Here is a 12,051-nt window from a genome sequence, read left to right as displayed (position 1 = left end):
GGAATAAAAGAAGTTGTTGTCCATAACAAGGTGTCGTGTATTCAATTACACAGTACCGGTTAGCTTGTGTTTCGTTAACATTTAACTTAGTGTGTTATGATTTAGGGTTTTCTAACGTACAAACTTTGTACAAAGTTATTTAGTACTCCTATGACATGTAAAGTTAAAGTATTGATTGATTGAAACATATTTTATTCAACTGAGAAACGGATTGGGCACAAGTTATCCAACTTAAATAAGCCCTCTCCACATAGTTACAAGTGTATATTACAAAAAAGTTCAACAAGAGGCAGACAAAGGGTATAGATATGTACAGACAGAGTTATTTAAATTAAAGTTAAAGTATTGTATGGCGGTTTCTACGATGTTTACATGATTACTAAAATGGAGACTAAACTGAAAGATATATATTTGACTGAAAATATGCATATACGATGATGTGGATTTCATGTTTTTTACGGACTAATCGATGTTCAGCGCACTCATTCCGTCACATCTCACCTTACCAATCTAGGTCGTTCTAACTGTTATGCATACGAAATCAGAGTAAAGTTAGAAAACTAGAAACTAGGTATTAACAATCTACGTATTTCTGTCCAGCTGAATATATAGATGCTTTATACATGTTATATTAATACGTATGAGTTTGTGGCCTTCATACGTAATGAAGAGTTGATGATCACATCAAATGCCTTCCACAACAGTTAGACATTTCAAATGGGGAGAAAATTTTACAACCAAACATTTCAACACATATTGTGCAAGGCATGTTTCGAATTTGTAATGTCACACTAGAACAGTTCAAATCTTTAAAAATGTACTTTAATTCGCTTTTTAAAAATCACAATATTACATATGTTACCACGCGTATGACGAGACTCATGACTGGATGTAGTTTGGGTTACACATTTGTAGAATAACTCTAAATAACCATGTCTCTATGCCCTTTTGTCGCACAAAAGCAATCATTTTTAAATAAGCTTATATTGATGACTGGCTATACCTACGTCGTGAAGTGTAACATTCCTACATAACCTACCTCTATAAAACTGTGTCTACATAAGAGCTGCATGATTGAAAAATCAATACTTTATGATATATCGATGCATTTAACTTCCATACCTTAACTGAACACACGAGTGGAGAGCTTGCCTTTCAGCACACAACTGGGAGAATACACGGCCCTGTTGAGTGGTCGTCATTTGGACATGCGTATACATGCTCGTGTTTTGAAATCTTTTCAATTCAGCTATATTACACAAGCAATTTACAAGTGGGTCCATACAACTCCAGGGCCACCTATCGAGGAACGCTCTGTTGTGTGATCTGTGGATCATATCATTGTCAGAGAAAATGAGTCTCAGATATTAAGGTAGATCTGACAATGGAGTTTTATTACAGATCTTCCAATGCCTGTTTTCAGGGTAAGAGAGAAAGTTATGATCAAGAAATGAAGGAAAACTTTCTGATTCCCAGGAAGCGTTTGTACTCTTGTTCAGAGGACGAGGACCGAGGACAGGACAGTGACGCAGACAGTAGTGGCCATGCTGAAGATGCAAATTCTGAAATGGATGAAGGCCAAATTAACAGAGTGTCTCGGATGTTTCTTGAAGAATTTGATCGAAGGTTTCGAGGAAAATCGGAGGACTTTGACTTCGGGGAGTCCAGAGCCCCAAGTGTGAACTCCTCTGACGTGGATAATGACAGTGATAAGCAGGATTATGATGAGGAAGATGGGAAGTGCAAGAAAAAAGGCACTGGATCAAAAACAGCCAGTGGTGAAGGGAAGAAGTTGAGCAAAGAGGCGTGGTTGCTGAGGGAAAGGATGTGGAACGCTGTAGACAGGTTAGCACTTTCTTCTTTCAGTGGCATTTAGAAGCTGGTATGATGAACAGGGACGATTCTTTATGGATAGACAACGTCTTTACTTGCAATGGATGCGACGTTTCGTTAGCCGTTAGCATCTACACCGAAACGTCGCATCCATTGCTAACACCGTTAGCACCGTTAGCATTGCAATGGATGCGACGTTTCGGTGTAGATGCTAACGTCGAATCCATTGGAATAAAGAAGTGCACTTGTACACCTATTGTACATATCAACTGATAGGTTGCATTACCGCTGCAGTGACGTAATGGCGACTGGCTAGCCCAATTGAGTGTGCGTTTAGTTGCCACTAATTGTCCATGTTCGATTTTGGGGTAATGTCATCGCGGCGGCTTGGTGGTCAAGGCATTCCTAGTCTTGCCGTAGATCCGGGTTCGACTGTCCTCAACATGAAAACAAATAGGTCTAACAAAGCACAAAGCTGTAAAAGGTGCATAGATTGATTTCATTGATCATTACCTCCATTGAGCTTCCTTGGATCTTAGCAATAACATATGCATATCAAACCTATAGTCTGTATGTATTTCACAAAAGGCATTATCCTTCAGCTACCTTTGTATATAAAGCATACAAACGGAGCTCTGAGCATGTCATGTATTTTATCATTTCTATTGTTTTAAGTTTAGTGTCTCAAATGTACAAACAGGCAGAACTAAACTCATGGGCAAAATCGAATACACTGAAAAACTGAATTGGACCAAGAAATTACAAAGACCACCCAAACTCCAAAGCATACCAGACTGGAAACATTTGCTGAAACACAGCACGTTTCAGGTCCACAACACAACCCTGATATCCGTGTCAAACACATGACCATCCAGTAACCATTCCTTCCTTGTTTCATTGTGTTAAACACGGGCGTTACAGTCAGGTCTTATATAAGAACATGACGATGTAAGTTTATCTTGACATATACACATATCCTGAAATAGCCCTAGGTACTCAGTGAAGCATGGGTATTGTGTGGGGGACGTTAACCAAAGCACCCTCGATCAAAGGCCTATATGGAGTTAGGGAGCATTTGTACAAGCCCTCTGCAACAGACACCTTTGAGCCGTTAGTTCATGTGCTAAGCGGTTTGGATAAGTGGAATTGTGTATATGATTATAAAGATCTCCTTCGATTAAATCTTTGAAAGGGAAATAGCTAATGCCATGATATGACTTGGTATTTCCCAGCATGCAATGAGACGAGTATTACAGAAGGATCTGGCCACCATTTAAGCAGTCATCAAACCCTAGCATTCACTCGTGTATCAGTTCATATAATATCATATTCACTCAATATATCAGCAACATGACCGAGGCTCCACCTAACCGAGTCTGGGCCAGTCAATGCAGTGATTGTAATTCAAACATGTCATCATAGCGTGTTTTCATCAGGGTCACTGACCTGACCACCCAATCCACATCAGGTACGGTCGCTCGGTACAGACTCGAACCAGGACTCACCAGTGGCTGTTAAGTTGTTAATACTCTGAAGAACAAAATTCCATCAAATTCGAGGGATAAAATAGCAGTTCTCCATCTCAAAATATACCACCTTCGTATTTCCTGTGGGGCCTTCCACACAAGTAAGCTGTTCTTAACATAAGTGAGTGAGTTTAGTTTTATGCCGCTTTTCGCAAAATTCCAGCAATATCAAGGCGGCGGACACCTGTTCTTACATGAACCAGAGGGAGATGGGGTAGCCCCGTGGTTAAAGGCGATATATAAACCCTGGGTTCGATCCCTCGCATCGTTAACTGACTGTTGATGTTCCGTAGCGTTGCAGAACATGGGATTACTCTCCACATTGTAATAACGTTGTATCAAATATTTTGTTTCAGATTTGATTGTTTAATATCTGATTGTTACACGAAGGGTATAAACAAGTTACAAAACTTGTCCTCAACTGCACTGATAACACATGGCGTGATATTATCTATACTACTATCTTTAGGATAAAAAAACCGTCGTTGTATTTAACCACCTATGAGCTATATTGTGTTTGAGGTATTTGTAATATTAAAATGAAGAACTGTTGTAAATCTGAACATAGGGGTGTAAGATTCTCACAAACACACACGTCCTTCTAAATTGCGAATACCGTATTTATCACAAAATATATTAGCGGTATATGAAAAATTAAACAGCGAAAGCGTTAATCGCTATCTAAAATTATTCTGATAGTTGCAAAATACATGACTGCAGAAATGGCGTCACCAATTGTTTAACAACATGAGGAATCATTTATACATCAGCATCACAGTGTTTCACAATGGCGTGGGTTTGGCGGTCTTTCTCACTGAAACTATTTGGACTCACACGGTGAGAAAACGATAGGGTGATATCTAAAAAATTACGCAAGACACGATATTTTATTATACTTGACTAAATATTTTGGGTCATTGAATTGTGATGTTGCAAATTATCCACAGTACAGATACGTGTTTTAATGTACACACGGTATGTGTATGATTTTTTTTATTGGATCGACTGACAAGCTCATTCTCAGTGTTACTTGTTTATGTAGAAATGCTGATCTAACATATATATGATACAAGTTCAGCGTCCATTAACTCTCAGAATTAAACTATATATTGTGATGCACAGAACGTTATAACTGCACGTGTTATTTTAACCTATGCTTGAATGGTAAACAGGTAAACATTTATGTGTAGATTTTTCGTGCAACGAATCGAAAAAAGGAAATATAAATGTTATTTTTAGTGTAGTTTTGAAATTCTCACAAATGTTTGCTACCCTCATTGAGGCTGTCCTTTCTGTCTTCTTGTAGGGACGAGCTATCGCCTTCGGAGACGGAGAGACTGTTGACTGGGTCCTGTACAAGCCTAAATGCTGGGTGGGGACAATACACTGCGTGCATCATGACGAGCGTGCGTGTGCGTGTGCGTGTGCGTGTGCGTGTACGTGAAAAATCATCATGCTCTATTTGTGTTCGTCTTGTTAGCTTATTAGATGCACGCGTATAGTTCGGTGTACTTCTTTTGTTTTCAAATGTTCGAGTCACTTTGCCAGTGTATTGTTAACATTTACAGAGACTACTGTGTAAAATATGTTTATAGGGATCATTTATACACGACTATGTGTAACGTTCATATTCAGAACTTATATATTACAATATGACAATCATGCTCATTTAATAGTAGAAAGAGTGTGCGGGAGTGTGGAACGGGTGAGAGCGAGTGGGGAGAAACAGGTAAGGAAAGAGAGAGTGAAAAATCACAGAGAGAGAGAAGAGAGAGAGAAAGATGAGAGCGAGTGAAAAATCACAGAGAGAGAGAGAGAGAGAGAGAGAGAGAGAGAGAGAGAGAGAGAGAGAGAGAGAGAGAGAGAGAGAGAGCATAGGCGGCTCCAGAGGGGGTGTGCAGGGGCAGGGGTGCGCACCATCACCCACCCCCCTCCTCCTTTGCCCTGTAAGTTCAATATTGACCATTGAAACTCGGATGAAAGTGAAGTGTGCAACCCTCCTTTTCTCAAAAGTGAGATTTTGCTGCATAAATATCAACAAAAACAATGGAGTTTGAATCGGGTATCGTAATATATTCTCCTTAAAGTGTTTAATTGGGAGATGAGCATACTGTGTTGGAAAATCAGGTAGATCTAAAACGAAATTATAATATATGGCGCTAAATTTTATTTAAAACCGAACGAGTAAATTAAATTTAGAGTTGTTATCATGTCGTTATATACCTCTGATTTTTCCACACCGTATGTTTATCCCCTAAATGAAAAAATCGCCCTTACCATTTAGATCATAAAAATAAAATATTCCTATCAAACCGTTTCTTTCTTTTCGGAGATTTTCAATTATTGTCAGGAGTGTTGTGTGATGCCCGTCAAAGCCATTACAAAGAGTTACCTCCCCTACTACACTGAAGGCGGGCGAAATAAAAATAAGACCCGATTTACGACGAGGTCAGGACAGGGCACTCCCTTTGTTTCCGGACATTTTCAACAAATGACGAGTTCATCTGATTCGTTCGCATCAACAGCTGATCAAGAACATGCCATCACATCGTCTTAAAATTTTGAAAGATATTACAAGGTAAGTCAGTTTCCAACAAGAAGAACGTGACGAGTATAATTTTGTGTGACAGAATGGCTTTGATGAATGTTTGAGTTGACATTCATCGAGTCAACCATAAATACTTTGTTTACTTCGTTTATTTCGTTTTATTCATAGAGTGTGTATCGTCGATCCGGCTAAAACAGGTCAAATCTGCAGTATTAATTTCGTGTTTGAAAGAAAAAAAGTATAATTAAACCCTGCATGAAGGATGAACAACTGATCAAGCGTAGATCTGTAGGCTAGTGTAGCAGTATAGACCTATAGGACAATTTAGTCTAAATCATTGTTCATCTTCAGATGATTTTGACATAAGAATATCATTAAAACGTCTCCGAAGTGCACATAAAAGAATTTGAAGCGCCATTTATGAAAAAAATGCCCTTAACTGTACGGTAGAGATGAAGATCAAATCAACAAGTCGATCAATCGACCTCAAGGCAATAGATCTAGCTAGTTTCCAAGAATGTCGGGAAAGTGGTTTGGGGGTGAATAATAGACTGTGATAATAGCTTGTGAGTGGATCAGAATCACAACATCTTGTTTTGTTTACTATTGAGCCAAACAATTAACCAAAGGAAAGGTCGCCTGAGGATGTGAATCATATACCCAGGATATTCGAGACAGTTGCTTGTGCCCAACAGTTTGTCTTTGTCTAAGACTAAGTATAACAGGCTATACTGGCTGTCGAACAGTTATCGCCATATTTTAGCGGTATTTACGAAATTACTCCGTCGTTCGTTAAGTTAAATAATTATAATACTTAATTAGCTATTCACTGATGTGGCCAGCCCGTTCATTGCCGCCGATCATGTTTTTATATAACACAGCAGAAGGGAATTATGGCAGTACAAACAGGTCTTTTCTCACAACCTACTGTAACAGTTATCACCATTTCGGAATTTCTCATGTCATTCGTGAAATAATATTATACTTATATCATGAAGTAACCTGAAATAATTGATGGTGTGACTAGTTCAGTGTTTGTTTTACAGTAGAATGATAAGGAATGAAACAATAAATGACTTTTGTGAACTTGAACTTGCTATGATATAGATCTGTGACATTCCCCCGACTTAGTTAAAAAAAATTCATAAGGTTCATAACTTATCTTTAATTCTTCTTTGATGTTTCTTGCCGTGAAGAATTTGCTTCCTCTGTTCTGTATTGTTGTCAAATGCCATGGGAAAATATACCGTAATTTTAAATGACCAGAACTGCTAACAGGCCTAACATTTCTCATAATAATTTTTTAGCAATGCTTATCTGAAAAATGTCAGCCTGTTCTTCAAGTAAACTGCTAAGAATTTCAAGTGTTTTCAATTTAACACAACCAAACACCTAAATCTATAGCTTAGTTATATGGACTTAGATAGCTCATGAACTTTAATGGGATGTATATATATATCAACTTGATTTGAAGCGAATGTTCATCCCCTTTTCTGCAGCAGTAGTCATTAAAACTTCCCAAAATGAAATAAGGAAATTCCCAATTCATGCAATATATATTGTCATGTTATCTGTATTTGGATGCTAAAGAACACCTGATGCCATGATTACTGCTCGGTTATGTTGTCTGAGTTTGTACCCCTGAGTATATTTGTCAGTGAAGTAAACTAATAGGCAGTATGACAGCACTGCACAAAGAGTTGTCAACATGACTCTGTCTCCATGCTGCAAGACACCTGTAGATGTGTGAAGGTTTGAGAGGACCTACATAATATAATAGGTATAGAGTTATGATTCAGGATGGTCATACACTATTGGAATGTGTTCTATTGTTGAATCTTCCTGCACTCATCTCCAAAACACTGTGACAGATTGTATGTTCATGCAAGCCATATACAGTCAGCTAACAGTGTCTTAAAGTTGTTTAACAGAATGACAGTTTAGTACCGTAAATCCTTCACAACTGGGCATTTATTATTTTCAGTGATACGCTCCGTCTCTGTTCATCGCAGATGTCTATTTTCTTGAAATTTTCCTGAGATTGGACATGTAATTTGAATAAAATGTGTGTTGTTTGAATTTTTGTATCATAATGTTTTCATTTCAGTATCACTTTTGTGGTACCAAAAAGAATATCTGTGTTCAGAGGTGAACATTTCAGTCTATTTGGATTAGTATTTTGCAAGTCTGCCAGTCCGGGGTGTATTGAAGGATTTACATACACGGAAAGATTTCCGCCCATAACCCCGTTTTTTAAAATTATTCTATACCTAAGAATATATGTTTTTTATCGAAAGCCTACCCAAACCCTAACCCTGACATAATGCTAAACCCTAACCCCTAGAAATAATCATAATAAATAGCATACATGTCAAGCGGGGGTTACGGTCGGAACTCTTTCCTACATACACTGGCAGTATCATATATATGATAATATCATAAGTAATTTTAGTATGAAAGTTGTTCAATCTCTCTTAATGTTCATGGGTTATTTTGTGACATTCTTGAACAAAACAAGAAGGGAACTAGTGTTTTATTATAGATGGAGTTGAACTGGCTGAATTAAGAATTGCACAGTGAACATGGTAAAAGAGGGGGTTGATATACTTTGCTTTTAGTACTCTGTAGTAAGAAATATTCAGCATGATGAAATAGATATGGTTTGCCATTCCTTTGAGAAACCAGGCATACTGTTTGTAGTACACTGTATCATATTTTCATATGATTTTTGTAAGGAATTGTGTCCAATTCAAAATCTACTTAGTGTCTTGAAACTATCCCAACCAAGAAATGGTGGGATGACATGCCCATCCTGTCCATGTTTGATGATGTAACTGTGACATGATGCTCCCGGTGTAGAAACTGTCAACACCCGATGGTCTGAGTGAACACATTGTCAACATGCTAGAGCAGTCACAGCGGATCATGCATGCAGATATGTTCCCTCCCAGTCTGATGTGTTACCATAGTTACAGGGGCTACAGGTCCCTGCCATGTCTGAAATGCCTGGGGCTGTCACACTGGATGGAATAACGTGAAAAATGAAACGGAAGACAAATAGCAACCTTTTATTAGCATGTTCTGTTTATTGTTGGTTGTTAGGCTGAGAATTTAATCATAACCCACAATATTAACTTGTAATACATAGAAAGGGAATTATTCTGAGTTCATTATTAATATTTTGTGACGGTTATGGTTTGAACATGATATATGCAGGTGCAGAGGCCCAGATAAGCTGCGTATCCGGTAAAATACGCATAGAAAATTTCCAATTACGCATTGAAAAATAACTGTTGTGTACCAATTACACATTTAAAATGTTAGATACACAAAAAGTTTAAAACAAATGCGTACGGAATATATTTATAAAAATCGCTTTCGTAATGAAAAAGACATCGATTGCTATCAAGTTGTACTGTTAGTATAGGACTAGTGTTGTACTGTCAGTATTGGATAAGTGATTTTTTTATGAAATCATTTCCATTATATTTAAGTTGGTTTTGATTAGGTATGATATAAGGCAGGACATACCTGCTTAGTAAACTTACTCAATGACATAATACTTAGGTGAGTAAAACTGAAATACGCACATATTTGAAAGCAGTGGGTAACGGAAAATGAAATACCCACTCAACATTCATAATACCCACTCCAAAAAATTACAGTGGGTACAGTACCCACATGAGCTAAATCTTATCTGGAGCTCTGCAGGTGTAACTGTAAGTGGAATTTAATAGTCAATTATTCAATTGATTGCTAACTTTTAGTTTAGCTTAGCTGCTACGTCCGTAATTTCAGCATATTATTTGATTACCTTTTGCTTTAATATGGAAGGTACAGTGAGTCATATCTATCAACATGATCAGATTAACATGAAATATCTCATGGTGAACCGTTATGATGAAATTATATCCTGCCATTTGGTTCAAAGCCAGGATTGCGCTTGCCATTCTGAAGGAGCATTTTGAAAGAGTGACCCTGATGTTTCTTTGGGTCACTTCTTTGGGAGGCATTTAGAAGTTGGATCAATAACGAAGGATGACAATATATGAACAACTTCTTTATTACAGTGAGAGCTATGTTTCAGTGTCGGTTCTAACATTGTTATCAAGCAAGTTGATGCTTCTTGAGGTTACTGCGCAAAATTATATGTTATGTTATATATATAAACCTATTTCTGTTGTCATAAGGTTGTACTCATTCCTGAATGTGATCAAGGAATAAGTGATCAGAAATTACAGGGGTGGAAATAACTTTAAAATTGCTAGTGTACTCTGCTACAGTGGCACATGTAAAATCACTTGCCCTGATAATTTTTCCACTATACGGGCCGTTTCGTGTTAATTTTGTAAATAAACAACATTATTAAGATTGGAAAGTCAACTGGACACCGGTACAGCGTGATATACAAATTTGCTTGCCCGACAGAAAAAAACACTGGACTCGGACGTGGGCAATGGGTCATTTCCACCCCTGAATTATACACCACAGTCAGCAATATGTCTGTTTTCACCTATGTCACAGCAGCTTGTGAATAATGAACTCTTCACGGTCCAACACAGGAAGCCAGGGATCATTAGTGTAAGCAGTGTTGCACAATAAGACTGGTGACACATGTGACCACTGAATCTTCTCAACCCATGGCAACCTATTATCCATCGGAATTTAACACATGATTACACTAGTGTTGCATCACAGCTGTCTGTAGCCAGCCCTGTGGCCGGACATGAACACGATGAATGACATGTTCATCTGTCGTTACTTGAGAATTCAATTAGCTTTTATAGGTCATATTCTATTGTTAGAGTCACTTGTGTATTGGGCTTGTTCATACAGGGATAAAAATGCAATTTGTGATCAATGCCAGTCGTTTAGTTGCCCTAATATTTCCACAGGGTATGTCAGAAGTGTGCTCTCAGAGACAGAAAAAGTCATCCGACTTTACTGGTTTAGAAACAGGACTTGGGGAAATCAAAGTGATCAGTCCACTTTTTTCTATGAAATAATCTTTACAATAATTCATGAGGGTGATATATTTGACAGGTTTCCAGTGTCTTTAGAAGGTGAAATGTACTTATTATAATGATGTTGCCATAACAAACACAACCATAAAACATGTCATGTCCCAATGTTTGTGAAACATGTTTGAGGTACTACAGTTGGGTGTTTGTTCAGCAAGATTGAGCTGTTAATACAAACCTGATAGATTATAATTGTTGACCTAGCTCTTAACACTATAATCCCTACACCATATCACACTTACCAAGGGTAGATCAGAATGCAATCTTACAGACACCATATCACACTATAGGAGGGGTAGATGAACTATGTTTCAATACACCATATCACACTATAGGAGGGACAGATATATGAACACTATCATATCGGCAATATATAATATTGCAGGTCAGGGACTGATAGGAACACTACAATACCGACACCATACAACACTATCGGAGGGACAGATAGGAACACTATAATACTGACACCATATAACACTATAGGAGGGACAGATAGGAACACTATGAAACTACAATACCGACACCATACAACACTATAGGAGGGACAGATAGGAACACTATAATACTGACACCATATAACACTATAGGAGGGACAGATAGGAACACTATAATACTGACACCATACAACACTATAGGAGGGACAGATAGGAACACTATAATACTGACACCAGGTTTACAACACTATAGGGGAGACTTTAAGACAATAGCATGCTACACCATACAACCCCAAACAACAAACACGAATAGGAACACTATAATACTGACACCATATACTACACTAGGAGGGATAGATAGGAACACTATAATACTGACACCATACAACACTATAGGAGGGACAGTTAGGAACACTATAATACTGACACCATACAACACTATAGGAGACTGAGTTTTATGCTCTTACTTTTTGAAGCAATTTCCACAATACCTACCTGCACCATACCCAGCACTATAGGAGGGCTTTATTGAACTCCATGTGATTGAACCCACCATATCAATATAGCACCATATAACACTATAGGCTACCCCACCGCCCAAAACAACAACACAGATAGGAACACTATAATACTGACACCATACAACACTATAGCAGGGACAGATAGGAACACTATAATACTGACACCAT

General features: G+C 37.9%; 1 protein-coding gene across 1 annotated transcript in view; it reads left to right on the top strand.

Annotated features, from left to right (window-relative positions):
• The first annotated feature begins 1,369 nt into the window (after positions 1-1,369).
• LOC124286278 (potassium channel subfamily T member 2-like) overlaps positions 1,370-12,051 on the top strand; it is a 79,505-nt gene continuing 68,823 nt past the window's right edge. Inside the window, exons 1-2 of the mRNA XM_046722636.1 lie at positions 1,370-1,845; positions 4,666-4,731. Of these exons, the coding sequence (XP_046578592.1) occupies positions 1,385-1,845; positions 4,666-4,731 (527 nt within the window). The 5' untranslated portion in view covers positions 1,370-1,384. The remainder of the gene's footprint in view (positions 1,846-4,665; positions 4,732-12,051) is intronic.

This window comes from Haliotis rubra, unplaced genomic scaffold (assembly GCF_003918875.1).
Source record: "Haliotis rubra isolate DU_JTF1 unplaced genomic scaffold, ASM391887v1 Scf38, whole genome shotgun sequence".
NCBI lineage: Eukaryota > Metazoa > Mollusca > Gastropoda > Lepetellida > Haliotidae > Haliotis > Haliotis rubra.
Note: the sequence above shows the minus strand (reverse complement) of the source record. Positions and strands in the feature narration are given on the sequence as shown.